The sequence below is a fragment of the Musa acuminata genome, chromosome BXJ3-8 (assembly GCF_036884655.1).
Source record: "Musa acuminata AAA Group cultivar baxijiao chromosome BXJ3-8, Cavendish_Baxijiao_AAA, whole genome shotgun sequence".
Lineage (NCBI taxonomy): Eukaryota > Viridiplantae > Streptophyta > Magnoliopsida > Zingiberales > Musaceae > Musa > Musa acuminata.
Genome location: NC_088356.1, coordinates 7,201,677 through 7,226,232, shown reverse-complemented (window position 1 = coordinate 7,226,232; position 24,556 = coordinate 7,201,677). Strand labels below are relative to the sequence as shown.

Genomic DNA, 24,556 nt, shown 5'->3' with positions numbered 1-24,556 from the left:
TATAAGACCCGAATCTCGAAGCATGGTCTTCCCCGACTATAAGATTCCTCTTTACGCCCTAATCGCCATCCGCCCGAAAGCCCCAAAACCTCGACGCCGATTTGCGAAGCCAAGCCGCCTTTCCCCACGCCCAGGTCAGCTTCAAATCCCTGAATCTGTCTCAGCTTTTTTTCTAGGTCTCCTGCGATTGCTTTTCATATCCATGTTATGTTCGTAAGTTGTTGATCTTTTCCCCAATCTGTATCATCCTTGGCTGGTTTTTCGCTTTTATGGCGTTCTTGGTTTTTTTTACTTGAAATCGAAGACGGTCAAGTGTTTTGCGCAGATTTGTTTTCGGATATGACGATTTTCTCTAATCTTTGAGATGCTGAATTTTGTGAACGTTTGGCTGGAAATCCATTACTTATCCTGTTTTCAGCTGTTTGATTCCTGTGCCCTTTTTTGCAGGAAGTATGAGTAAGCGATACAGTCGAACCATCTACGTGGGCAATCTCCCCGGTGACATTCGTGAAAGGGAGGTGGAAGATCTGTTCTACAAGGTCTGTTAACCTTTGGAACGTAAAATTACCTAAATTCTTACCTAGGAGATGCTACCATAGGCCAAAATAGCTGTTGAGAAAAAAACATAATTTTTTTCTACTAAACTAGTTCTGTTATATTAACGGAGGAAAAGTTACATCTATGGTCTTGTTTTACTCTGTCAGAGGTCTTCATTCCTTGGGTCGAGAGAGTGTAGTTACTATTTGATTGGCTTATATTTTGTATTGTTTCTTACAAGAATATATCAACGAACATAATCCTGGGTTTGGTGTTCAAAATGTTGATGATTGATTGAAATTTCTCACTGGCAGTGCTCCTGACATCTGGTATACTAGGATCTTGTGGATGATGCTGTTCTCATTTATATCTGGAGGATACATGTTCGTACAGTGCATCATAGTTCATTGTATATTAACATAAATCTACTTGTCTTTATTGAGAGCCAATCTCTTTTCGGTGTTCTTCGTGCCAGATCATCATCCTTTCCCTGCTTTGCAGAATCATATGCTGGCATACTTTCTATATTTACAGAGAATTGTTAATCATCTTTCCTTTTTTAGGATCTTTAGTGAAAGATACTATTATAAGGATACCTCTCTTATGTATCAGTCTTATTTCTGTCCAATTTAACTTTTCTTAATCTCTTATAATTATCAGATTGATAAAGTTGGTAATACGTGGGAGCCAAATATGAATTATTCATAATTGAAATCCATTAAAAATTCTCTTTTAAGAAGTCATGAAAAAGGAGAGTATCTTTTGGAAGATTTGCAAATGATGTTGCTTTCATATATTGGTTAAAGTGCATTTAATTTGAAAGATAGATCTCTGAGTAACTGGGATTTATGAAATTAAATGCACACGAAAATCCCATCTCCTTTGCTGTTAAAATCTGTCATCTGTGATCCCTTACTTTGATATGTTTTTGTTCAGCTGATCCTGATTCTAAAGTTTGAGTACTGACCAAGTTGTTGATCGTTTAATTTTGCTCAACAAAGATACGCAATTACTTTTTTGCCTTTGATATATCTTACTTGAGTTCCTAGTGTTGCAATTAGTTGAATATGAAATAAGTCATATTAGAGTGTGCACGTGCCAAACAAAGATTCTGATGGTTGGTAAATAAAATGATAATGGTTTCAGTAGGTACTGTTGTCACCAGTTTGCTGGGCTTGCTTTTTCTGAATATGATGACTTCAATTTGGCAGAAGAGATCATCACCAATCCACTTGATTGTAAAAATGATGTCAGAAACTTGGTGTTGATACCGGTTGTAATATTGGTCTTATTCTTTTGATGATTCACGCATTTTGCAAGTTTTGTTTTTTAAGTCATTGAAGGGACGAATGACTACAATGAGGTGTTTCACTGTTCATAAACTTCTTTTGTGGAAGACACTGCATTCTATGATAGCCTAAAGCATGACATGGCCTTCTTGTTCTTTGTTAATTTCGTTAAATTTTGTGGGTTGAGCCACTTTAAGGAGGGATATGTTAGTTACAGTCAACACATAAGAGGACCGGTACTGGACAATAATGGTTGGTTATTTAGTTTATTATTATTATTTTATATACTGGGTGATAGAGGTTGGTTTGCTGCCTGATATACCAATACTGAACTGGTTTGGCCACTTGCAAAACCAAAATCACTTTGAGATTTAAATCCTTTGTATTGAAGTCTATTACTCACTTTCATTGTTGTTGGAATTGTGACTTGTGAGTATACTGACCTTTTGTTTTAGAATTGTTCAAATTGTTTAATGTATTGTTTCAAAGGGCAAGTGGTTCTTTTTGTTCATTTGTCTATGCTAGGATTACTAGTCACCCTATCCTGATAGTAATCAGAGAAAAGGATTGTTTAATGTAATTTTTCTAAGTCTTTTTTTTTATTGTGCAAGTTCTTTTTATTGATTTGTCTATGCTTTACAATAAGGATGTAGGATTACTAGTCATCCTATCCTGATAGAAATCAGAGAAATGGGAAGGGGAACCTTATGGAATTTGTGCAGCTACCTTTAAGTGATTGTGTTCTTTTATTTTAAAGAGACTGATGAATAAAGACTCGAACCAGAGGATGTCAATCTGATTTGTAGGCATATGGCTGGCTACTGTATGCTCAAGTTCTTATTCCACTCATCTGTGATTCCATCTCATGTTATTGCTATCCTTCACAGAGACCAGAGTACTACATATATTTGTCATTATTTTGTTTCAGACGTAGTCAATGCTTGGCCTTATTTTGATTAAAGAGTTACTTTTGACGTTTTATATAATATTTTGAGTTGTAACATAATAAATAAAATAACATATATAGATACTACTTGATGTAGGCCCATATTAATTTATGTTACAATTTTTGAAGGGGCTTATAAATCATTAAGATAATGGTTTGACAAATTTTTCCAATTTTGGTTGGCTTAGTGTTTGGGGAACTTGAAGTAAGAGAGTACTCTAGCTGTTCTATGGATCTGAAAGGATTGGTGATATGGTATATTTATTTATTTATTTTACCTTTATACTCCTTAATCTTCAATTTGATTTTCTGTGCAGTATGGACCCATTATTGATATTGATTTGAAGATTCCTCCAAGGCCTCCAGGTTATGCTTTCATCGAGGTAATATTCCTTCCTCTCTTGGTAAGAAGCAATTCATGACTGTAATCATGAACGAAGAAATTGTCCTTGGTAAACAAATAATATTATGTGAATGCATGAAGAATTTATGATTCATATGTTTCTGTTGCCCAGTAAAAAATATTCTTTTTTCTACCTCTCAACCAGTGTAACTAAAGTCAGCTTGCTGGAATTTCTATTATTTTAAGATAAGATAGGAAAGTGAATAAACACCTTTTAGTCATTGGCTTTTAAATGTTGCTAATATTAATCCTTCTTGCAGTTTGAAGATCCTCGTGATGCTGAAGATGCTATTCGTGGACGGGATGGATATAATTTTGATGGTCACAGATTACGAGTAGGCATAATGATGCTGACTTATCTGTTATTTATAATTGTCCAATTCTTATGATCTTGTGCCACAATATGTTGCAGGTGGAACTTGCTCATGGTGGTAGAGGCCAATCTTCATCATTTGATCGACATAGTAGTCATAGTAGTGGGGGGCGCCGTGGTGGTGTTTCCAGGCGCACAGAATATCGCGGTGCGCTGTTGCCTCTTGGCCTGTTTATGAGTTTCACAGGATGACTTTTGAGGTGAACTAATTTTGGTTTTAAAATGTGTGTTCATGATATTGTGTAGTAATGGTCACTGGTTTGCCTTCGTCAGCATCGTGGCAAGACTTAAAGGTATGCCATATTATAATTTTTTTAATGGCTACAATTTCAATTTTATGTTAATTATATTTTTGGATATTTCTATTCTAGGATCATATGCGCCGAGCTGGTGATGTCTGCTTTTCTGAAGTTTTTCGTGATGGTGGTGGTGAGTTGCTCTAGCTTTATATTTATAAATATAATTCTTTGCTCTTATATGTTGTCTTAGCTTTTTGATGGAGGTAGTTCTGAAGTTGTGCACAACTCTGATTACTTCCTTTTTGTTAGGTGTTTTTGTATGTGCAGCATATTCATGTTGGTTTTCATCTCAGAATGTATTATCTTTTGAAGTGGACATATGATGAGATTTTTGCAATTGAACAAACTTGATGTGAATGTATAGGAATAAATGTTTTCTGTAATGGAGAAGGTGAGAGGTGCCAAGTATGAAGTGGTATTAGAAATTACAACTTAATGATTTTATCATCCATATCCTTCTCACTTCTTCTTTGGCAGCTTAAATGCATCCAGGGTCCTTGGGTTGTGGCAAAGGCGTGCACTGAAATCTGTAAACAATTTAGAAGAACCCTCATGAGCCTACTTTAGATCGATCAGTGATTTAGATAAAACCAGACTAGTTTGTCTCTGATGCATCTCAAAAGATTTGCTGAAGCTCCTATTGCCACTAGGCGACAAGTTTTTTTTTTAAATCTCTTATTCCCTTCTGATACACCCTTAAGCTTCCTCGAGCCTCAAATAGAATACTTTGGCTATGTTTTTTACCCTTCTGTCAACATGGTGAACTAAAAAAGGAACTTCTTGAGATATTATTCCCTTGGACAGTAAAGATGATTGGGACTAGTGATATGAGGTCCACTTATGATTCTGTTTAATCAATCCACTCATTCTCGAGCTAGAATTCTCCTTTTGTTTTTCTTTTAGGCCTCTGGCTTCTCTAAGTTCTCTCAATTGCTAACATGCGTATCAGCTTTTTCACCTCACCCTTTACCTTACCTCTGGTTTGTTCTTGATATAGTCCTTAAAGTTTGTTAAGGCGATGTAGGAGCTAAGCTGATACTGGTAGAGAAGTGCTGAGAAGTGGACTTTCAACTGGTGAACATGGAGCTTCTAAACATTTTGCAATGGGAGAAACAGGAGTAGAAGGGAGCTAGGAAGTATGAAGAGAGGAGGTGGGGAATGATAAGGAGAGCAATAAAGATATACTTTCTGATTTTGTCTTTTTTGGATATTATTATTATTATTATTATTATTATTATTAATTGTTTATTTGGGGTTGAAATGCAAGTTCATCTATAAATTCACTACTTATCTCAGTTAATTGATTAATCCCAATCCCAATTTTGAGTTTTATATCTTGTGTTGCTTTTAGTGTTGTTTTTCTTAAGTGCCCTTCATCGTTGCTTTGATGTTAAACTTGTTTTTCTAATTTGGTGTAGCTTCATGTTCGCTTTAGTGAATATTATTGACTTTTCTGTTGTAAATTTACAACCCAAACAAATGCAATTTGGCTAAACCTGGTTGGTATTTTAGTGATATTTACTCAAACAATCTAGTTGTTTTCTGATCAAAGCTTACCATGAATTTTCATTTGAATTTGAATTGGACTAATACCTCAGGTTGTAAATCACCATCCTCTAAGAAAGAAATTGAAATTCATTAGAAATATTCAGTTTATGAATTTTTTTGTATAACTATATCTGTAATGTATATAATGGTAATGCCATCTTTTACTTTTGCTTCTCAGACAAACAAAGAGACATTAGTTGGCTTCATCTTCATTATGTAAAGCTTGGATGATGATTATAATTATTATTTTTATCATAGAATTGTTCTCTATAATTGGTCATGTAATTCTGGGCACCCTGAGCTCCTTATATTCTAACAGTTTCCTCAATCTCCCACCTTATGCCTAAATTGGCTGTCAATTCTGTATTATTTTGGCCAGTTTTATAGATGAAAATATTTTTACCTATTTTTATGCTACTGATTGATTGTCATTGTCATAGCATTCGTTTTGCAGCTGTCCTCTGTCTATGTATTTCATGGTTAGCCAATTTGAAGATAAAAAATTTTCCATGTTGCTTCTTGATCAGATGCAAACATTGTCATATAAGTACCTGCTGGAATTTACACGATCATCTTTGCAGGTACGATTGGAATTGTCGATTATACAAATTATGATGATATGAAATATGCGGTAAGTGATTTTTTTTATGTCAATGACTGGTTTTATCATTCATGACATTTGCGAAGCCTTCTTAAATTAAGTATTTGTCTTCGGTACAAATCAAAGTATTACTTCTTTTTTTTTCCAGATTAGGAAGCTAGATGACTCCGAGTTCCGGAATGCATTTTCGCGGGCATATATAAGAGTATTTGATCTCATAATATCTTCTTTTCTTTAACTTGGCATGTGAACATCTTTCTGAGAAGTTTCCTACTGTTTTCTTGTAGGTGAAGGAGTACGACTCCAAGAGAAGCTTGTCTAGGAGCCGTAGTCGTAGCCGTTCAAACTCAAGAAGCCCAAGTCCGGCTCGCAGCAGGAGTCGGAGCCGAAGGTTTAGTGTTCTATCTATCATAATTGTAATAAAAATGTGACATAACCCTGACTTGTATTAAATACGTTGAGCAGCAAGTCTCCTAAGGAAAAGTCATCACGCCGTTCCTTGTCAAGGTCTCGATCAAGATCTGCATCTTCTCGTTCTCGATCAGCATCCAAAGGACGCTCTTTGTCAAGGTACACTCTTAAAATGTTTAGCTAGCTCCTTGATACTACTTGAACTACTTCAAATTGCAGGAGTATTACTCTTATTCTTTGTTTTATTTTTCCAATTTTACCTATTTTTTTTCTTTTATAATTGATTAGAGTATAACTAGTGATCATCATGGTCTTATTGTTTCAGATACTCATGTTTGTGAATGTGTATGCTATGTCTATTAAAAAAACTGTATGTATGTGTTCAGGTTGGAAGTCTATTGTTCACAGGATTATGAATTGTGAGAAAAGCTGTGATGTCTATGCTGTTGCACTCAGCTCAGATACATGGATAGGGTGAGAAGCGAGATACAAAACAAAATATACTAGGATATGAAAGGAACAGAAGTATAGTTTAGCTTTTCTTGTTTAGCTCTGTGTGAGGAAAGTAAGGTCAACCTTAAAATTTCAGGAGACCCAAATAATTATTGCTTGACAAAGTTTCTCTTCTCTGTTCCATTTTGTTTTTGTCTAAAGTGGGGATTTAAGAATCCCTTTCCCTTCTCTGTCATGTGTCACCAGTTTCATTGTAGTAGGAATGCATATTAGAGGTTAATTGATACTTGTTACAAAGTATTCTTAAAAGCAGGGTCTGCAGTACCGAACTGTACCGTCCGGTACGGGCGGTATGTACCGGTCTGACCGGTTGCCGGTACGTGGACCGTCTGTTACCGGTCCGAGTGCATTGTAGTACTGTAGCAGTACTACAGTACTCGGCATACCTGAGTGTACCGCTCGGTACACTTGGGTGTACCGCTCGGTATACCGTACCGTACCGGTACCGAGTCCAGATCGAAATACTGGTATGGTACGGTATTGCGAACTTTGCTTGAAAGTGTTATGTTGTCATGTTGGTGATTTTGTTACAAAGTGTAACACGATTTCCTTTTCTCAAGTATGTTGGTGGGGCTTGATGCCATTTTTGTGAGGTTTATGGGAAATTATGGGTTCTGGATTGACATGTGTTCTCTACCAAGTGTGTTTGTCGTGTTATTTTAAAATTTAAACCATCTCCGATGCTGCTTTTCTTTATCTGATCTTTACATCATTTTATTAAGTTGGTCAAGATTCTAGTTGTGCCTGATAATATCTGTAGTAGATCCACTGCTATCTAATCTTCAGTATCTGCTGCTATTTAAATGATGACCGCCCCAATTATTAGTTTATATTTTGTCTTACAGAACTTTGCATGCTAAAATGGTTTAAATAATGAAAGCTGGACATTTACTATTATGATTCATCTTTTGTATTTTTGTCCCTTTTTCCTGTCAGTGGTCATGATAAGTCTATACACGCTGCCTGGTTATTAACCTTTATTTGAAAGTTAACTTGTTTGTTTTTTAGATTTGGGCATAAGCGGGGATCTCTGGATTGCATATTAGGATCTGGATTGGATTTGGTACAAATGCTTGCAACTCTTTTGGTGTTGTGAGGTATGCTGTTTCATAGACAAGTGGTTTATGAAACCTGCAGCACATCTTGATGATTACCACTAATGGCCTTTTCTGATAATGGGCCTCTTTGGGGGCAGAAAGGATTGGTTGCGCATTAACGAGCTGGATTATTCTATAAGCCAAGTGGAATTGGGCCTCACTGGACAAGTGCTAGGAACAAGTTTTGCCATTCTCCAACGTTCTCCCAGTACTATAAGTTGCACTCAGGATTCTGGATGTAGCTTTATTGGTACAATAAAAAATCCTCTCAATAGATTAGGATAATTGTTGTTGCATAGGTACCTGATAATATAGATGCTTGCATTTTTATATATTGACTAGGCTTGCAAGTTTCTATTGATCTAAGGTAGTTTTTCTTTTACTCGAAGGCACAAGCAATTACATTTCATGAGTGATCACAAGTTGATTTTGTAATAATCAAATGCTTCTAAAGTATTTTGAATTCTTTGTTCTGCCTTCCCGCTGACGTGGAAGAGACGTTGAGGATTTTGGATCAAGTTGTTAAAGCAGCAAAATGGATATTGAATTCAGTTTTCTGAAACTTTTTGCAGATCACGATCAAGATCCAGATCTCCTGTAACTTCTGTAAGTTCTGCATTGCAGGATTATTCTTCTACTTTTATATTGTTCAACTAAACTGTATCTGTGCAGCCCGCTCGTGATGAGCCTGTGAACCAAAGTCCTACCAAGCGGAGTCCTAGCAAAAGCAGGAGCAGGAGCTTATCTCGATCTCGATCGCCTGTGGTATGATTCCATGATAGAATTGCTAATTGCCTTTACATTTACACAAGAATTTGCTTCGGTCGATGATAAATTTTTTTTTCCCACAGGCGAAATCTGATTAGACCAATCTGCCTGATGCGGAAGCTGTCCAAGATGGAACGAAGTCGTTTGTTGTATTCTTGTTTGGCCATCTATGATCACTAAGACTGTTATTGATAAACCCAGACCCTTTATTTTTCTGCTGAACTTTGTTGAAGATGTTTATGATCAGTGTTGACAAATATTAAGACCCAACAGGCAAGAACTGTGTTTGTTTATAATGTAGAACAATTTTTCAGTACTCAAACCATTCAATTTGTTGTGATGTTTTGCTGACGTGCTACAGGATGGTTTGGCATCCGTTTTTGTTTTGATGGTAAAAGAATTGTCTAAATGGCTGAAACTGTTTCCGGATGATATAGATTGCTCACTCACCATGTGAGGCGTTTGTCAAACTTTGCTACGCTTTTCAAAGCCATATGATATGCCAATGTGGATCGAGTGAAAATTTCCTTTGCTCACAAAGACAAATGTGTGCTGCCACTACAAGTTTGTGGTGGTTGTTTCTTGTTGCTGTCAAACTTAGATTTATTTTGTAAAGGCAGTGATGCAATGAACTCGTGTCTGGTTTGCCGAAGATATATGTCAACGTTTCCTTTTCGACTCTCTTTGTCTCGGAAGAATGTCAATGTACTTTGCATCATCCGACTACTTAAGTCTTACCAACCTTACGACGCAACATATCACTTTCCGGTTGCCCGCTTCGTGTTGGAGATGGGAGATGAACATTCTTGCCTGATTTCTACATCTGTAACACAATCTCCACCCGCTATATAATATAATATAGCAGCGAACCACCCGTTCTATGAATGAAGAGGACACAATCATATCAAGGAGATCCCAAGACGTACCACCAACCCACCTGATTGGATGTCCATATCGTCCTTTTGTCATGTGAACGAAACGTTACACGTTTGTCTTCACAGAACTTTATCGGTCCTCTTCGGGAGGGGAAAAATGATAGGACCCAAAAATATAAGAAGCAATAGAGGCTCGTTTCGTCGTCGACCCCTCGAATCCCGTCCCTCTCAATTTTGCCCTGAACCCTTTGTTTGCAACAGAGAACGAAAAAGAAAAGATCTCATTTTTGTCACTACGATGACCCTACCCTCCTCCTCCTCCTCTTCCGCCGCCACCACCACGACCGCCTCCGGCGGAGCCTTTTGCCCCTTCGCCCTCCTGTCCGACGACATCGTCCTCAATATCCTCGCCAAGCTGGAAACCGACCCCCGCGACTGGGCCCGCCTCGCCTGCGTCTCCTCCCGCCTCTCCTCCCTCGTCCGCACCGTCTGCTGCCCCTCCCGCTGCTCCCGATCCCTCCCCTCCGACCTCCTCCCCTCCACCGCAGCCTCCGCCGCTTGGCCGTCCCTCCACAAACTCTGCGTCTGCTGCCCTGGTCTCCTCCGCGCCGGCGTCCTCCTCGAGCACTCTGACTTCGGCCTCGAGCGTGACATCGGCCCCCATCGCTCCGTCCCCATTTGCTCCTCTTCGTCCACCTCCTCCAGTTGTCCCCCGATTCCCCCGTCCCAGATCCACCCGGAGACCGCTGATTCTTGCTGGTCCCTCTTCGACGACCTCTGCTCTGACACCATCTACGACCATTCCGAGTTGCAAGATGCCGCCCTTTCGCCGATCGATTCATCTCCAAGCGAAACTACCGTCAGAGTCGGCTCCGGTGCCACCAAGAAGAGGAAGAAACATCAGGTCGGCCCGGCAGGAGCCCATTTGGCTTCCGGGCCTTGGACTGTCAGCCGCGAGCAGGGGAATAAGCTGCTCGCCAGCCGGTTCAGAGGTGATTGTCTCTACATGTGCGACTGGCCTGGATGCGTTCACGCGGAGGAGAAGCGGAAGTATATGCTGTTTAGAGGGGTGTTCAAGAACTTCAAGCGGTCGAGAGTGTGGAAGACGATAAGCGACTCGAATAGGGGCAAGATTGCGTTGGGCTGTGCATTCTGTGGTTGCAGGGAGACATGGGACCTTCACTCTGCATTTTGCTTGAGGAGGGTCTTTGGATTTCATGATGACGGCGAGCCAGTGGTCAGGGCATATGTTTGTGAAAATGGGCATGTCTCAGGGGCATGGACTGAGAGGCCATTGTACTCTTAAAGATGAAATCTTTCAGGCCTATGTGCATGCTTTGGTTGATCGATTTGGTTTTCAGGAGCTATATATTTTTAATTAGGATTCTGCTACTCCTGATCTGCGTGCATTCACCCTCCCCAAACCTCATGCACTGGTACGTTTTTTTCATTCTGCTAATCCTGATGATGTCGAGATTTGGTATTGTTATTGTCAACTTGGTTGAAAATGGATAACCTTAACTGGCTTCCAAAGATCACTGCTGTTTTAGGTAGAACTATCGTTTCGTTTCTTATTAATGCTTGGTATTATGATATGTCATTTGATTGTAGTGATGATACATGAAAAACACCTTTATTGCTTCACTGATCTGTTCCAAGATGTATGTCTGTTGTGACCACAATAGTCCATGGACAAAGTTAGAGGCCGGAGCCATTTGGAATTTGGGTCATTTTGCTCACTCCTGATCTCTTAATTTTGGTATTTTTCATGTGAATGTATTGATTGAGTAAGGTGCAATTTGGTGATCATCCTGCTTCATCTGTTGCTGTGGTATCTGTGTGCTGTATTTCTGGTACTTAGTCCTCTAAATTCATCAGCTGTTATTTCTTTGATCTATGTAGGCAGCTTTAAAACCTAAAGTTCACTTCTGCTCATTGCTTGCAGAGTGGGATCATGCTGTGTTATAGCGGAGGCAGTACCAAAATGTTAAAATATGCTAGTCTCTAGGGTGGTGTTCAAATTGGTTCGAACCGAACTGTTAAGGGCCAAACCGAATCAAATCGAAAAAGCGGTTTGGTTTGGTTAAATTAAGGTATTCCAAATTAAAACCATTTGGGACCTATTTAATTGAATCGGTTCAAAACCAGTTAATCCAGTTTGATTAATCGGTTAATCTAGTTTGGTTAACCGGTTAATCAATTTTAAATGAACTGGCTTTGTTCGGTGCTTTGATTCAGTTTAATTGAACCAAACCAAAATTTTGATCCAATTGGACTAACATTCAAATTTCTTTAAAAAAATATTAGATATAGAAGGAAGAAAGGAATCAACAATAAGACAACACAAGGACGAAACTCCTCCCGACAACAACCTCCAAGAAAGTTGAGAGTATAGCAGTTGAGGGTCTTCTTCCATTGCAACATATTAGTAACCACAATCTGCTCTCAGCATCATTGAGCTTCAAAAAGAGTAAAAAGTAATAATACGTGGTGAATGCATCTTATTGATCCAGACGCCCCAACCGGCATGGATATTTAGACATCTTAATGACAATTAGAAAGATGAAATTATGAACTTAAAAAACTGTTGCTTTTCCAAATGGTTTGGTTCGATTCGAACCGGTTAACCGAATCGAAGAAGAATACCCTCCCAAATGGGGAACCATTTATAGTCTTCAAAATCGAATTATTGATGAACTGGTTCGGATTGAATCGGTTTGATTCAGGTTCGATTCAATTTTCCGATTCGCTTTGAACACCCTTACTAGGCTCAAATAACTCTTGCTAGGTAAGCATCTTGCTCCGACATCTTATGTACCAAATGAACTTTTCTTTCTCGGTTCAAAGGTTAATGTCGTAAAAAATATATAGATTATTCCACTTGATCAGTATAGGAGTTGCAATATCTTAACTCATCTTTAATGTTATCTCTGGTTGATACTCGACAGTGTTGCTTTACAAGTCCAGACACTTGGTGTTTAAGCAGCTTTGTGTAGAAGTCACAAAGCAACTGGATAAAGAATTAATAACTATCATATAATGTTCAGAGTACACCTGCTTGATGTCTCCTTGACAAACACCAGCTTATGAAGTACATGTTCTAATTATTTGGTTCTTTCCTTTGACATTGATAACAGTCAACATATTCTGTATTATTTGCCAGTGATCCAATTCCTGAGTAACTTAAAATCAGATAGCAGCTCAACTCAAGTCTTTGGATTTCTTAATTCAAAGAGTAGAGTTCACCAAAAACACAGTGATAAGGTATGAATTCAAGCATGCAATTTAAATTTCCTGCAGTTTGGGCTATTGTTATATTCTTTGCTTTCCTTATGTTTTCTTTCTCTATAATGTACTTGAGAGTTTGCCTGTAAGTTTGAATCTCAAGCAGATGAAAACCCATCGAAGAAAACATCAGCATGATCCAAGAGACCACAGATCGGTGGGCAAAATAAAAAGACCATGTCATGATCCTGAAAAGAATCTCCTGGTAAACAATTGCAGCTATTTCTTTTTCCTATATCCAGACGTGTTTCCCGTGAATTCATACCAATCACATTGCAGCATCCTTATATTCCTCTCCTTTCGCATACCAACTGAGACCCATCATCAATGTGGAAATCTCTTACAAACATGCTGCTGCGTGGAGTCCTCACAATCACATCATCCCTCACAATGTTGTTCAGTCGTGAAAGCTAAATGCAGAGCTTTCTACTCTCCTCGGCCACCATGCAGCAGCTTACCGGTGCAGCAGCTCATTAGCAACTTGCAGCATTTGGACGCACCTTTGATGGTGGGTGGCAAAATTTTAATAAACATTGCCTAAATTTAAACAAAGAACAAATAATTTTATCCTAATATAAATTCAAGACAAGATAAGACGTAAATTTACAAATAATACATAAAATATTTACACGAAATACTTAAGTATTTTTCCTTTCGTATATTACGCACCAAAATTTTGAGATATATAAAGTATTTATAGAGCGACCAACCATATATATATATATATATATATATATATATATATATATATATATATATATATATATATATATTCTCCATATATATACATATATTTTCAAATTCTAATTTCTTGATTAATTTTCTCCAAATAAATAGAATCTAATTAAGAAATTCAAAAAATATTTGAGAGCAACAAACTGGTAATTTTTCCACATTCAAATTTGTTGATTATTAAGAGAACTTATCCTTCAAATTGTTCCATAAGTACATAAAGTTATAATTAAGGAAGTCAAGAAAAATACTTGATCTCATCCTTTGTGAAAATTAAAATGATAAATAAACACAATCTGCTGATGTACTGTCCATCTGACTGAGAACAATCGATTAGTCATCCTAATAACAATTATTACATGGATATTCATCACAAAGAATGAGGACAAATCCAAGCCAAACTCGGCAGACTCCACGGTGCAAATCTCCGGGGTGATTCAAAACTTGCAAGTCGCGCTTCCAATCCGAATACGAGAAATTGATCATACTCTGGTGAGATTCCATCAGGTGAGTCTCGCGTCATGTCTTCCCCTCCGAAAAGATATCTTTTAGGAGAAAGGAATTAAAAGTCATAGACAGTATCTATGTCGACATTTCCAATAAGGAGGGTTGAGATCAAAGGTAAGAATGAGATGACCGGTTTTGAAGCGGGCCTCGATGACCTTCCTATGCAGCGCGGTCTGCGGAGTATTTGTAGTCGCAGATTTGGCCTCACTTGAGTCGAAGGTGAGGGTCTCCGCTCCAATCCACGACGGCTAACTCTGGTATATAATAGACTCCTATTGCCATCACATTCATCGTTGGTGATCCTTGGATCCACTTCTCCATTTTCTCAGCCAAAAGTTGGTGCCTTTCTTGTGTTCGATGAAAGGTGGAAGCTTTGCGACTGGGTGGCGGAGACAAGATGAAGTTTTGCAAGAGATACGAGGACTACATGCGGGGGAGGAGGGAGAAGGAGCTGCCTGCCCTTGGATTGAAGCAGCTAAAGAAAATATTGAAGAGGTGTGGGAGAGAATTCCAGTCCCAGCATCAGAAGCAAGATGATGGAGGAGGGAGCAAATTTGCCGGCAATTGTGCAGGTATTATGTCGAAATAATTTTTTTCTTTGGCAATAATTTTTTTCTTGTTCATAGCTAATATATGTGGTTTTTCTACAAATTTTAAATGAATCCTAAATGCTTATTATTAAGCATGTGATAGGTAAAACTCTTACTACCCTGTACAACATTACATTTCTTCTAGGTTTTCTGGATTCAGTTTGTCGTCTGTCTCTCGTGTAGTTTGTGATGGCACTTTCTTCCCCTCCCTACACAAGGAGATGTCAGCTGTTGTTGTTTGCTTTAATCAACATGCTCAGAAGCTACTTAAATTGCATTTAGCATCAGGCTTTCGGAAGCTTATTATGTGGCTCAGAGGCAAGTCTCCGAAGAATGATGGAGCATTGATACAAGAAGGGAAGGACCTCGTTGCATATGCTATCATAAACTCCATTGCCATGAGAAAAATACTGAAGAAGTATGACAAGGTATGCAAGCTCAATCACAATAAAAATTTCACATTGCTTTCATTTTTCTGAAAATTTCATCATGCTCTGATCTGTCCAGAGTGCTTTCGAGTTTCAACTTGCAAATCTGCAAATACATATTTAAAATACTAGTTTGTATCTACACTTTTATGTGTTGCAAATTTGCCTAAATTGGAGCTCTCTCTCCTACAGGTTCATTGCTCGAAGCAAGGGCAGGCATTCAGATCCAAAGCACCCAGTATGCATATCGAGATCCTCCAATCACCATGGCTGTGTGAGCTAATGGCCTTTTACATTAACTTGAGGCAAAGCAAACTTAAGAACGAAGCCATCACCGAACTATATAATGACTGCTCGCTTACATGTGATGATGATGGCAAACCAACACTTTCATGTGGCCTCTTTGATTCTATGCAGATTGAAATCGACTTGACGTGTTCGATTTGTTTGGTGAGTCTTTTACTCTATGTAAGGATATGTTTGTTTTGCAGAAGTTGGTATTTTGAAGTCTGCTCATTGCATAATTTCACAAATATCTTCTTTTGTTCCACTTTAATGTCTCATCACAAGTGAAATAAAGTCGGTCATTTTCTACTAAATCTTGTCATTTTACAGAACACCGTCTTCGATCCTGTTGCTCTCACTTGTGGCCATCTATTCTGCTACATGTGTTGTTGTGCTGCTGCATCGATAACGATAGTTGATGGTTTAAAGGCAGCAGACCCTAAAACAAAATGTCCTCTTTGTCGACAGGTAAAATCTCTTACATAATGGAGGTATTTTCTAGCAAAAAATATACGTAATCAATGGAATTCTATTGTGCAAATTTAGGAAGGAGTAAATGCTGGTGCAATGCATTTAGTTGAGTTAAACATCTTGCTCAGTCAAAGGTACATGTTATTAAGATGATCGTCTCAAATTTATTAAACGATGGAGACTTTTCTAAACTTGTATGTCCAAACAGCTGCCCTGAATACTGGGAGAAGCGATGCCAGACTGAGAGAGTAGAACGCGTTCGTCAGGCAAAGGAGCATTGGCAATCTCTGTGTCGAGAATTCATGGGTATGTAGGAATTGATTTATTTAGTTTCAGAATGCTGTTCTTGAATGGTGATGATCCAATGAATTTTCTTTGGTTAACTATTCTTGGTGAGCTGCTGGTTTACCTGGTTTTAGTGAAACTGCTGCCTTGGCTCACTTCTGTGAAATAAATAATAAGAGTTGTATATATGTATGTATAGACAGAGATAGATAAATACATACATATATACATACATATATATATACAGAGATAGATAAATAGACAGACACACACAAAGTGTTCTCATGAAATTTTTATATAGTGGCTCAACTTTAAGAAATTCTCACGAAATATTCTTTTTAAAAAAATGACTATTAAACCCTTATCGACCATTGGCCTTTGTCCCATTAGGTGGTCCCCTTCGCACACAGGCTAGTCTTGTTGGTCGTGCCTATGCCTTTGCATGCGAGTTGGCTTCATTAGCTGCACCTATGCCTCCATGTGCGGGTTTGACTCGTCGGCTACCCCCCCTCCTCTCCTATGGTTGCCTATGCCTCTGTGTGCCGGCTAGCAACACTGGTTGCCCTCCTCCACGTGTGGGATAGCCCCATCATCTCTCTCCCCTGTTGCATGCACATGTGGGCTAGCCTCATTGGCCATGCTTGTACCTCCACGCATGAGCTAGCTCCGTCGGCCACACCCCTCTGTGCGCACAATGCCCTTGGGGTCTAGCAAGGGCACAAGGGTGGTGGTGAAAGCGATGCAAGGAAGTAGAGGCGATGGTGAGTCAAACAAAGGCCAACATAGTCTTTTCACATGAATTTTTTAAACTTGAGGTGCTACATAGGAAATTCTGAAATTTAAGAGTTTTTTTCATTAATATATGGTAGGATGGGGATGAGAAGAGAAGCAAAAGAAAGGGCGAGGAGGAAATAGTCTAACAAGCTTGATTATGATTCCAGAGAACTATAAAAAAGAAGCATATACAGAAAAATAATGTACACACTATATGTTCCACAAATCATTAAAGAAAACCTGAATGTTTATTAAATCTCTACGAGTTGGTCAGCTTGAAATGCCACACGAGCATTTTATACATAGGAAGAAAGCAACGTAGCATGGGATAGTTGATAATTTCCCACTAGAATCCAAAAACAGTTGAAAAATGAAAGGAGCTATAGCGAAACAATCTTCGCTACCGACTGTGCTGCAATGGGAGCCAAGCTTGAAAAACAGAAATTTTGCCATGACTCTGCTGCAGATGATTCATCATCATCCTTCTTCAGATCACTGTCATTTGAAAATTCACCATACATGGAGTAAATCATGCTCCGAGCTGCTTCACGTGCTTCAGGCAGTCTGTCATTAAGCAATTCAGCTGCCATTTGAAGAAGAGTTGCAAGTCCAAACTCTTTCATAACTTCAATGCCCTGGAATGATATGCAACACATAGCATTTGATAAGCAGCATTTAGATATAACAATACATCAGTTAGACATTCATATCGATTATATATTCTGTATACTATAACAACTTATTGATTGATGTCTCAACTCAAATATGAATTTTGAACTGGCTAACCATCTTGGAGACACATTTTGACATGGCAACTGCAGCTTTGGCCCTGACTCTAAGGTTAGCATGATGCACATAAGACTGGAGCTTCTTGAGTAAGGGAAGAGGGGATGTGGAAATGGCCATTTTCTCGAGTGCCTTTTCAGCTTCTTCACAGACGAATCGCTTGTCTTGAGATGCTTTTAGCAAAAGCTGCAGCAGCTGCAAAGGGATAAACGAAATGTCTGTCACTAGTCTTCAGAAAGCTAGCCTTAGGTAAAATCTTTGGCCATTCTGTGTATCACTAAGTAGCTATTTATCGGAAATGCAACTTGGCCTTACATATTAGATCATACAATTTAAGGTTTCAGTATCACAATCATACTGGTCTTATGCACAAATCATGAGTCACTTCATGCATTTTGGATCTTCTAGTCCATTAATTAGAAATTAGATGGAGAAAAGCATATGAACATATTCAGTTTAATAAATCAGGAAGCTTTCTTTATAAGCTAATAAATTTCACAAACTTAATATGCTTTAACATTAGACTAAAATTCCTACAAAAAGGAATACAAAGAAGAAGTACCAGCTGGTCGAAAGCATTTTCCTCAGTTGTAGACAGCAAGAGATGACCAAAGGAATGAAAGATATCAGTTGAAGCCATGATTGATGTCTTGCAAAGTGCACTCCTTGGACTTTTCATTGCTTTAACAATCACTTCTGCCACATTTCCTCTAATCATAAAAAAAGGTCAAATTAGCCAAAAGAAATGTTAGTTAACTTGTGAAGTATATTCTACCTATTTTATGACCTTGTTCACCAGCCATTAAGACATGGAAAATTTCCACACTGTAATGTTGAAATGTACTAACAGAGTTCAGAGCTATTATCTACCCAGACTCCCTTTCGGAGGCTTCGTACTCAGAGTCATGGCACGAATCAGAAATATGGATCTTTAACTGAGCAACTAAATCCTACATTATCTTTTTTCTTTTCATTTCTCCATGTTAATTAATTATCTCATATGGATAATTTCTCGATAGCAGATAGCTTTCTTTAATCCCTATCTCTTCCTTTTTCAACGCCAATTTTCACTTCTCTGAAAGCCCACTTTCCGGCGCAATATTTGTTTCATTGAAGAAAAAGAAGCTAATTGTCCTCTGAATTGAACAAACCTTACTGCACAGACTCAACATATTATGATCATTAACTCGTGAGTTTCAATCGTTTAGCATCTTCCCACTCCGGCAAATCAACAAACACCTTTCAACTTACCGTCTCTGTAATTCCACGAACAATCCACAAGATAGTTCAGTTAGCAATTATCTTAAATCCATCTCCAACCAGCAAAGATGGCACATCACACCAACAACAACTAGAAAGTGCTATCAAATGGAGCTTTGCCCTTACGGCTCTCATCTTGTCCCAACGAAGAAAAGTACATAGGGAGGAGAGAAGAGTCGAACTCACAAGATCGGGACCAAATAGGAAGAGTGATGAAGAGCCATCCGGCGTAAATCATTCAGCGCTTGACACACGCTCATCCAATCTTTCGAATTCAGTTCATCCAACAAAACCTGCCATTTTCAACATTAGAGATGTCCAAAATCCACTCAAAATTCACAGGAATTCCGCGGATCATACCGCCATCTTGGTGTGGGGATCGGAAAGGGGAGTAATCTCCTCGGAAACGACGTACTCGACGGACTGCTCCACGGCCGGGAGCGGAGGCGCTTTCTCCTCGCTCACGCGGGAATCGGGAGCAAGCTCGGCGGGGGCAGGTTTCTTGGCCACCGCGGGAGGAGGAGGGGTGGCGACCTTGGCGACCTTCCTGGGCCGCTCCATGGACGTGGGGAGAGCGTTGTCGAGGGATCTCAGAGCCATCTCTTCTCTTCTTCCTCGTTCTTGGAAGGGATCGAGGTGATGCGGGTGAAGAGGGTTTTGGGCGTTCGAAATTTGAAGGAGAGGGTTTGAACTTTGAAGCGTTGCGTTTCACCGGATTTGATGATGATCTTGAGTCCGGAATTCGACCGTTGTGAGCGCGCATGTTTGGGCGTCGGACTCGGTCAAAATTGAAGTTTGAAATGGGTAATAAAGTGAAAGATTGGCATAATGCAAGTAATATCCTCCGGTCATGACTTGAGCAACGACTAAAGCCATGACAAGTATTAACAAAACACAAATGGTTAATACTTCTCTTATGTTAACCAAAAAAGGCAAAAAATTGGCAAAAGGAACATTATCATGGCACAAAACATGACTCAACAAAAAGTAAAAGGAATGCTCTTCACCAAGAGATCTTCTAATCTATATTTCATTGCATTAAACCACTATGAGTAGTTCCTGCACAAGAGGCACTCTTAACAAATGATACAAATCTGTGGAATTCAAGCATGACATGCTGGGAGTATACTTGTTTGCTATTCAATACATATTGCACATGATGAATACTCTCCCTTGTAATCAGAGCACGAGGACGAGCTTTTTTGTTGGTATAAACCTGATTCACCATTGATTTCACAACCTGTGGAAATTAAATCAAACAAATCGGTATACGTCTCAGGCCTTCTTTTTAATGGATATTGTCCAGAGAAGATCTGAATCAGAACGGACAGTAATTCTCTCCTCGCGGACCATGTTTGAAGTGCTCATCAAGCCACCAAAACTCATCCCTGCGTTAGCTGCAAAGAAACAGGTGAACATCTTAGGTATCTATTGGAAGTGTGCCAAATCCTAAGATATAGAGTTAGAGTTGGATATACTTAAATCCCACCGAAGACCAGTCGTAGTGGTGCTAACTGATGGTGCGCCAACAGGAATCAATCCACAGTGTGGACCTTCTGCTGATGACTGGATGTGGATCTCATGGCAATGCGTCTTTGGTAGAAGTTGGATCAAGCAATCATCAGATAGAAGAACTATCCGGATGTTTGAGAACTTGAATAATACATTGAGGTTTCCAGCCTCATGGTCAAACCTCCCTCCAAGTGCTCCAGCAACTAGAATGCATAACTGCAACCAATACATAACCTTTAAAGCTATAACTGGCAAAACTTTGGCAGACATATATCTTAACAAATTTTGGCTGTTCATTTGGTGTTATCTAGGAAAAATTATTTTGCAAGGCTCATTACAAGGTCACAGAATCTGGATCCATTGTTTCAACACATTACATCTTCTATACCTCTGTTGCATACGTCGTCGAGTTTGGTAAACCAATGGGTTTTGAGTGTGAGGACAGTGCCTTCAACTGAAAGTGGACCAGACAACACTTATGCAGTATTTAAGCGAAGCTGGATAAATTGTTCAAATTTCTGAAGAACAGTTAAAAGTGCCGCCCGTGATTGAGATTCCACAAAGTGTGTATGCTGTATGTAGTTGTAGAAACAGTTTAACGATTTAAAAGAATACACAACTAAATCTGTAACTAAGTTCAAGAACTAATAAGGAAACCTATGCTACAACCAAATGAAAAATTTATGGGATAAAATCACTCTCATCTGAAAAGCTACTTAAAATATAAGATATAAGAAATAAACAAAGCTACTTAGTAATGTGTAGATATGTATTATTGCAATTCATGATAATTCAGCACAAACTAATCCAAAGCCACTGACTCATCTTGCATTATATCAAGGCTGAAATCATTCAAAGATCTTGTCTCTAACACTTCTTTTATAGTCAAAAATCCAAAAGTAACTTCTATGTTCCATCACTTGTTCCAATTGCTGTGTGTCCAACTCAAACGTTTGTTTGCCACTTAATTTCTTTTGTGGTACATTCTTACACATTTCCCATACCCATCACAACCTCGTCAGATTGAAGTCTGATCATCCTTCTTTGCATGTGCATGTGCTCACTGATGATATATAGAAGTAACACACCAACCAGAATGTCTAATAAATAACTGGCCACATCAAGTAGTATGTCTGATATATATATATATATATATATATATATATATATATATATATATATATATATATATATATATATATATATATATAACCTTGGTTCCATCAACTACATTCATTTCCACAGTATAAGGCAATGCATCCACAATGAAAATAAATTACCTTTTTTATACAGAAAATCAATTACATTTATTTTGATCACAGAATCTACATTTTTATGCATGGTTTTTATCTTATAAGATATGCATTCAACTTTGTTTTACTCACAAGATCTTATTCATGAATGGTTTATCTTACGAGCTATGCACACAACTTTATTTTGCTCACACATCTGACTATTCATCCAAGGTAATCTGATAAGATTAATGTTCAACAGAAAAACATATATAAAATAGCATCTAACTCAATAATGTTATTGCAGCTTACATTTGATTTGTCCACTTCAGGTATGAAGTCACAGATAAAAGCTATACACTTGTGCAGATCAGTGGTGTCCTGATCATAAGACACATCGTCTACTTTGACACCCTGCCAAGAAAAAAATAAATATTAGCACCATTGAGACAATTCATTAAACTTCCACATAACGTCCTGATGTTTAACATTATGTCCACAAAAGGGGACTAAGAGATGTCAGCTTTTGAAATGCCCTAACAGAACATTAATCATAATTTAACACATGAAGACAGACTGAATAATCATCACAGATTCATAGCGGTTTAAGATAAAACTTAAGCCAGACTTTGCCATTTAAGTAGGCGAAGCTCAAGATAACACCCTTTCAGATAAAGTTTCAATAAATAAGACATCAACAAATATAATACGACAATCTGTGAACAAAGAACCAACCAGGTTGGAATAGAATTCCTTGACTTCTGGTCTTATCGAGTCCAAGTCACCTCTGATTACATCTGGCTTGTACCTTTGACAATTTTGAAAAGAAGAATTCAGTAACTTCTAACAATTTCGTGCAAAACTAGCAAGATAAAAAAGCAAACAGCAGCATAGTTAAAAAAAAACACTTTGCATTATGAGAAGAAGCAAAATTGTTTTTCCTACGATCTTAGTTCCTAACACTATCGGGAGCATTCACAATCTTTATTGAACATATAGAGATTGAGGTTGAAATGTTGAATCTTATATGGACCAAGCCACCATCTAGAGCAACAGGGCCAGTGGTTTCTTGTGTATTGGGACATTTGGCCCCCCAACCACAGCACTAGATTACCTAAATCATGAAGCTAAAATCTAACAAAGGAAAGGAACTTATTGCATCAAATCTTATTTTATTGACTTAAATCCATCCTAAGTCAAGTTAATCATCCTGATCGGAAGGATGAGAAGGATATTGAAAGGATAAACAAGATCGACAATATAAGCAGTCATGAACTTTTTAAACCATATGTCAAACACAACTACAGGGACTAATATAAGAAGGCACCTCAAGGTAAAAGAAAGTATTTCAATGTAGTCAGCAAGCACTTAAAAGGTCTTTTGCTATCCAATGTAGCATTAAAATAGACACACATGTCCGATCCCTGCCCCGAGCAAAATTTCTAATCTGGAAACACAAAAGGCACCATTTATATTTTCATCTACAATCGTTAAGGTCTTGGTTAGACAATAGATTGAATCACTCTCACCATGAGATCACAACCATCCAATAAATGGAATTACCTTACTAAGAAAAGGAAAAAAAATTGTACATCGAGGAAAAAAGATCAATATGTACAAACAAGATAACTCATTTAAAATCAACAAATAAATCCATAAGGCCAGAGATCCAACGTTCTTTCTTGTTGCGCAGAGTGCACTATATTACCCAACATGACTTAGTAAATTTGCAAACTGATATTTAGCAAAATATTGAAACTCTTCAAGTAATTATTTGAATAGTGCTTGATTTAGTCTTCAACAATCGTCCTCAGATAGATAAGCAAGCAATCACAACACAAGAAATTCAGCATATTTCTAAAAAGAAGCATGCATAAATCTTATAACGAATTCCAGATAAGATATAAATGCAAATAGAACTTCAACAAATCATCTACAGAACAAATTGGTTAATACGATGAAGACCGAAAAAGTTCATACATCATCCCGAACAAGATTAAACAAGAATTCATCGAGAAACCAAAACCTGCGGCGAACCTCCAGCGGATCTTGCTCAGGGAAGAACTTCGGCATCCCGTCATACACCCGATTCGCCCCTCCGTCGGCAAAGATCCTCAGCTTTGCTGCTTTACACAAAATAATCCCAATTTCCAGTCGTATCAGCATCCACAACAGCCCCAGTGGAAACTCTAGAGAGAAGATCTGGAGAGAGAGAGAGAGAGAGAGAGAGAGAGGAGGAGGACGGGCTCACCATGGCTCCACAAGTCGGGCGCGAAGCGAGGGAGGCGCTGGTTAAGCACGACGAGAGCGTACGATGGAGCGGGCCCGTCGGCCGCCTGGGGAAGGGGAGGAGGCCGTAGAAAAGTGGAAGCGTGCCTCATCACCTCCATCCCGCTAACCTGCGCCGCGGGAAAGGAAGAAGCCGACCCGTTGATAACGGTGGAGCCGCGGCAGGTACTATATAAAGGTAGCGAAAACAGTGCAGAAGAAGCGGCGGAACGAGTTCCCGTCACTAACTGTGGCCACGCAGGGACCTCTCGACCTTTCTCTAACGTTGCCACATAAGCCGATTACTATACGTTAAAAGATCCAACGTGAAGGATAACAGCAACTGTGGGAGAGTCAAACCCTGAGGGGCCCGTGGGCCCGTCTGAACAGATGAGATCTGACGGCTGAGGCAGCATCATGACCGATGGCTGAGACGGGGAACACGGAAATACCAAAAGCAAAGGAAACCGTGTACCAGATC

At 38.7% G+C, this 24,556-nt stretch overlaps 5 protein-coding genes across 13 annotated transcripts; 3 read left to right on the top strand and 2 right to left on the bottom strand.

Moving 5' to 3' along the window:
• LOC135645293 (serine/arginine-rich splicing factor SR30-like) lies at window positions 1–9,125 on the top strand. Of its 3 annotated transcripts, XR_010498726.1 has the most exons (15): window positions 1–134; window positions 448–539; window positions 3,090–3,155; window positions 3,436–3,510; window positions 3,588–3,696; window positions 3,795–3,841; window positions 3,920–3,977; window positions 5,977–6,026; window positions 6,145–6,201; window positions 6,284–6,387; window positions 6,462–6,566; window positions 7,929–8,267; window positions 8,590–8,623; window positions 8,690–8,782; window positions 8,869–9,125. XR_010498726.1 is itself a non-coding variant. In XM_065163548.1 (14 exons), the coding sequence occupies exons 1-14, from the start codon at window positions 23–25 to the stop codon at window positions 8,881–8,883; spliced, it is 1,017 nt and encodes a 338-aa protein (XP_065019620.1). In that variant the 5' UTR covers window positions 1–22; the 3' UTR covers window positions 8,884–9,125. The 3 variants fall into 3 exon arrangements, 2 of the variants coding, with proteins under 2 accessions (XP_065019620.1, XP_065019621.1); XM_065163548.1 differs by lacking the exon at window positions 7,929–8,267; XM_065163549.1 differs by lacking the exons at window positions 8,590–8,623; window positions 8,690–8,782; window positions 8,869–9,125 and having other exon boundaries at window positions 7,929–8,017; window positions 8,116–8,553.
• Window positions 9,126–9,811: 686 nt separating this feature from the next.
• Window positions 9,812–11,005, top strand: LOC135645077 (phytochrome A-associated F-box protein-like). The gene has a single exon (XM_065163143.1). The coding sequence runs from the start codon at window positions 9,818–9,820 to the stop codon at window positions 10,964–10,966; it is 1,149 nt and encodes a 382-aa protein (XP_065019215.1). The 5' UTR covers window positions 9,812–9,817; the 3' UTR covers window positions 10,967–11,005.
• A 3,295-nt stretch (window positions 11,006–14,300) lies between these two features.
• Window positions 14,301–17,975, top strand: LOC135645294 (probable E3 ubiquitin-protein ligase BAH1-like 1). Of its 5 annotated transcripts, none has more exons than XM_065163551.1 (8): window positions 14,301–14,403; window positions 14,514–14,756; window positions 14,958–15,202; window positions 15,395–15,652; window positions 15,818–15,955; window positions 16,034–16,092; window positions 16,167–16,264; window positions 17,839–17,975. In XM_065163551.1, exons 2-8 carry the CDS (start codon window positions 14,582–14,584, stop codon window positions 17,865–17,867), a joined length of 1,002 nt encoding a protein of 333 aa, XP_065019623.1. In that variant the 5' UTR covers window positions 14,301–14,403; window positions 14,514–14,581; the 3' UTR covers window positions 17,868–17,975. The 5 variants fall into 5 exon arrangements, with proteins under 5 accessions (XP_065019623.1, XP_065019626.1, XP_065019625.1 ...); XM_065163554.1 differs by having other exon boundaries at window positions 14,305–14,441; window positions 14,549–14,756; window positions 15,063–15,202; XM_065163553.1 differs by having other exon boundaries at window positions 14,305–14,441; window positions 14,549–14,756; window positions 15,057–15,202.
• LOC103993372 (uncharacterized) lies at window positions 17,247–19,775 on the bottom strand. The gene is made up of 5 exons (XM_009413404.3): window positions 19,424–19,775; window positions 19,250–19,356; window positions 18,366–18,513; window positions 17,804–17,998; window positions 17,247–17,652 (listed from the first exon to the last, which is right to left on the bottom strand). The coding sequence occupies exons 1-5, from the start codon at window positions 19,661–19,663 to the stop codon at window positions 17,398–17,400; spliced, it is 945 nt and encodes a 314-aa protein (XP_009411679.2). The 5' UTR covers window positions 19,664–19,775; the 3' UTR covers window positions 17,247–17,397.
• A 276-nt stretch (window positions 19,776–20,051) lies between these two features.
• Window positions 20,052–24,290, bottom strand: LOC103993373 (thiamine pyrophosphokinase 1). Of its 3 annotated transcripts, none has more exons than XM_018830960.2 (6): window positions 24,059–24,290; window positions 23,834–23,933; window positions 22,543–22,615; window positions 22,120–22,221; window positions 20,542–20,791; window positions 20,052–20,460 (listed from the first exon to the last, which is right to left on the bottom strand). In XM_018830960.2, the coding sequence occupies exons 1-6, from the start codon at window positions 24,195–24,197 to the stop codon at window positions 20,339–20,341; spliced, it is 786 nt and encodes a 261-aa protein (XP_018686505.2). In that variant the 5' UTR covers window positions 24,198–24,290; the 3' UTR covers window positions 20,052–20,338. The 3 variants fall into 3 exon arrangements, with proteins under 3 accessions (XP_018686505.2, XP_065019628.1, XP_009411680.2); XM_065163556.1 differs by having other exon boundaries at window positions 20,553–20,791; window positions 24,059–24,288; XM_009413405.3 differs by having other exon boundaries at window positions 23,834–23,930; window positions 24,059–24,277.
• Window positions 24,291–24,556: the final 266 nt, after the last annotated feature.